The 4056-nt window shown below is 31.4% G+C and overlaps 1 protein-coding gene across 1 annotated transcript; it reads left to right on the top strand.

Annotated features, from left to right (window-relative positions):
* The first annotated feature begins 327 nt into the window (after positions 1–327).
* Positions 328–4056, top strand: LOC101497980 (uncharacterized). The gene is made up of 9 exons (XM_004485914.4): positions 328–551; positions 640–720; positions 853–902; positions 1615–1692; positions 2391–2448; positions 2531–2580; positions 2821–2929; positions 3021–3082; positions 3652–4056. Exons 1-9 carry the CDS (start codon positions 468–470, stop codon positions 3692–3694), a joined length of 615 nt encoding a protein of 204 aa, XP_004485971.1. The 5' UTR covers positions 328–467; the 3' UTR covers positions 3695–4056.

The raw sequence follows: 4056 nt of genomic DNA, 5'->3' as shown, positions 1-4056 counted from the left end.
CTAAATCTATGTGGATCTAAGAATACAATTTTATATTTTGTTATCTATTTCAGCAAATTTAATTCCTAATACTTACTTCTATTTTGAATTCCAAATATTAAAATTAAAATTTATTTACTACATATTATAAAGAAAATAATATAATATTCAATAATTTAAAAATTATTTGTCAGAAATTCTATTAAAAAATCAGAAATTAATTTGTGTTTATCTATTCGAATCAATCCGTTATTAAATTTAATTTCATAAGAATTAACCAAAAGAGTCTCTAGTTACTTTGTCATTTGAAATCATTTCTAGATGATTCTAATACTATAATTTATTTTTATGAACAAGCGTAACTTGATTATTTATTTTAGAAAAACTATAACAAACGAATTCTTAAAAAGAAAAAAAACTGGCAAGGGAAAAGCATAGAAGAAAGAAAAGAATCGAGAAATTGAGTATTGGGTTGAGAAGTGAAGAAGATGGCGTGTTTGCATGACCACAGTTGTGAAGACCATGATTGTTCCTCTGATTGGTCTCTCTACAAACACATCGATCTCTCCAAGGTTCAATTCAATCAAAACCCCCTCTTTCATTATCAAACCATTTTTCTTTAATTTTATATTTTTATTGAAACAAAAAATTATGTTTCAGATATCTGCTTTGAATGAGGCAACTCCTGGCAGTGTTAAATCAGTTTTCAAAGCTTGGGAACACCGTTTGAATTCTTCTGGGGTACTATAATATATTAATACATTCACCACTTCATTCTTCTTCTTTTTTATTAATTTATTTTTAATCTTACTTTTATTACTATATGAATATTTCAGTTTCCTGTAATAATGTATCATGTTTTTGCTTCAACAGGAGCACTTGGAAAGCAATGAGGGTGATCCTGAGTTACTTGTATTCATTCCGTAAGTTGTTTTATTTCAAGTTTGTAATATTTTCAACATAACCTATCTATGTTGCTTTAATTTCACCCTGCCACTTAGTTATCATTATTTTCATCTTCTAATTACTGTCTCATTGCATCACAATTGTTACCCATTTCTTATGATGAAGTTGCCAAATCTTGTTGTAGGATTAAATTGCATAGTTTTAAAACACATGTATAAAATAGTTTTTCATCATACTTACATCAACGTTATCAAATCTAGATTGTGGAAAATATCAGTTTGTTCAAATTCTGTTAGGCTACAGCACTATAGCCGCTATTTGACAACACTTTGTACTAAATCATGTATTGCTGAAAAATAGTGTTTTGATCAAATTCCACTATTCTATAGCGATATAGCTGTTATTTGACAACATTGAGTAAAACAGTTAGTGTACCTCTAGTGTATATATTAAGTTAATTTTCACGTGAGACAGTTCAATGGATGTATATGTTTATTTAATTTAATAGGAAGAAATAAATGTGTGTGAGTGACTTTGTTTTTTAATACAGGTATCGAATACTTCTTCTTTTCGTTTTAAAGCTTTTTATTTATTCTGCCAAACTTGATATTTGTTTAGTTGGCATTCTGCTAAACACAGTGATCCCAATGATTGTCACATTTTCCATTTTTATTTAAAACATTGGTCTTACAAATTCTTATATGACTTTTATGCTTCTTTGTGGGATAGATTTACTTCAGATGTCAAGATTAAGAGCATATCAATAGTTGGTGGACCTGATGGAACAAGTCCTTCCAAGATGAGAGCGTAAGTTGTTATGGTTTTGAAGCAGCTTTATTGTATTTGGTGATCTTTTTCACGAGCTAATTTGGTACTAATTCCTGAATATAGTTCTGTTTTAAGTTCAGAGAAAGTACCAGCTTCTTCATAGTTTTTGGTTTATGCTTGGCTTTGACATCAACCAAGTTTAAAATGGATGTTGTTGCTTTATCAGTTCACTGTTTTGAATATCCCTTCTATGACATTTATCATTGATGATTGGCTCAAAACAGTGATCTATATTTTTTCCTAGAGTGCTGCCTGTGGAATTAATTTGAATTATTCATGTGACACAATTTCTTTTTAGATAACCACCTTCTTTGTTATCCTGTCCCACCATCTGCTGTTTAATGCTCATGGAAATTATATTGTATAATTGAGTTCTTAAATTCTTGGTTGGATACAGTGTTCTTAAATAGCGTAGCGGAATATGAACAAATTTTTTTGCTGTGCATTTTTTTACAAGTAAACCTTTGTTTTTCTGTTATTTTATAAATATCAAGAGTTAAGGTAATGCATTTAGTGCTTGGACCGACCAAGGCTTATTTAATCTATTTTCCTAGTATCTCCTATAGGCCTATACAGTCAGTAGATGCAAATGCAGTACTTGAATATTCGATTACAATAATTTATATTTATTTCAAATATTCTCTACACAAAAGGCTGATAACTTCGACATGAATTAGGTTCATCAATCGAGATGGCATCGACTTTTCAGATGCACAAAGCATGCAAGCCATTCAGGTATATTTTCTTTCCAATTTTTCAAGAATTAATTGACAAATCAACACCACAGCTTGTATAATACTGACTTTTATTTTTAAAGGAATGGGATTTGGCTGAGAATATGCAAGGAGTATTGGAATACCAGACAAGGTAATTCACTATCATTTACCAATTTCTCATTTTAGTTGTTCCATCTCGTTGGCCTTGTCTACTGACACCCTTCCGGAAAATATTGTGAAATATTCATTAAGGCAATATTTAACGTACGAAATTCAACTCCTGTGATATTAAGTTTGTACATTCACATACTATCACTAATAAGACTCTAAGAGGCACTAGTGCTTTGTGTCTGCCATCACATTTTTTTAATGCATCGACCCTTTTGATTAGATATTCTAAATTTCAAAGTGTGGGAAATATTACATTGCACTTTCCTGATAATTTTGGAGGTGACATTACAAAAATACACTACATTGGCCTTAAAGGCGAAGCTACTCAGGTACTTTATTTACTGCAACATTCAGTGTTGCTGGTTGCTTATGGTTTAGTCAGACTATTAACTTTATATTATTTATCACTTTATTGTATAGTTAAAAAGGGATGTTGTTGCCACTATTGTTTATGAGCTTATGCCAAATCCTTCTGATCACAAGTAAGTACTGAACTCTTGACTCCATCATAACGTCACTTTATTTTTAGATCCTTCCATGACATTCATCTATGCTTACACCACTGTTGAGTTCTCTAGGCATTTTTAATCTCACTCTTTCTTTTTTGTGATATGTCTTGTTCTATTAACAAATCATAAATAACTGTCCTCTAGAAATGTCTTCCATTGGCTCATTGATCTTAGTTTATATGTATAGCTTCTGCAATTAGTTTTTTAAGTCTTCTAAAAAATTCCAAATCCAATTGCTATGACCTGTAAAAGATTGTACATGGCTCATTTGGTCAGTTTAGAGATGCACCAATTTGATATTGAAATCCATTTCTTGGTTGCAAATTTGCAATGCTCATTGATAAATGTTGCACACATGATGCTTTCAATGTCCATATGAAGCATAGTTTTCTTGTGTTTGTGCATTGCACCAAGTCTTATTTTCTTCCCCTTTTTTTCCGTCTCTCTATAAGTTCCATGTTTTTTTACATTGCAATGGTTTCATGAGCTTCACTTTGTCATAATTGTTCTTCTTTCCTTACCCCTAACACATTCTTTTGTAGGACACGTGCCGAAAGCGGCGGGGGTCTTTCGCATGTCGGGTGAAACTGCATTTGATGGTTTTATTTTGTTACTTGATAACCATCACAATCCAACCTTCATGTCCTTGTTTCCTCCCACCTTTCTAGCAAAAAGGAATACATTTGGATAGCTAAAAAATTATTATGCAATGAAATAATTTGATCCTGGAGTCGATGTAAGTTACGTATGAAATTCCACTGCTAGTTTGATACTTGTTGATCTGAATGATGATGATGGATAACAATGCTGTCATGAGTATGACAATATAAATATCTTGTAGAACAAAGGAAACGCTAACATTATGAATTTGTTTGTCTATGCTATTCAAAGAATATGTCCTTTTGGCAAAAAGCAATGAAAAGGGTTAGATGCGTTTTTTGTTGGTA

Source organism: Cicer arietinum, chromosome 1, assembly GCF_000331145.2.
Source record: "Cicer arietinum cultivar CDC Frontier isolate Library 1 chromosome 1, Cicar.CDCFrontier_v2.0, whole genome shotgun sequence".
NCBI classification, from domain to species: Eukaryota; Viridiplantae; Streptophyta; class Magnoliopsida; order Fabales; family Fabaceae; genus Cicer; species Cicer arietinum.
This window is presented reverse-complemented; position numbering and strand designations above follow the sequence as displayed.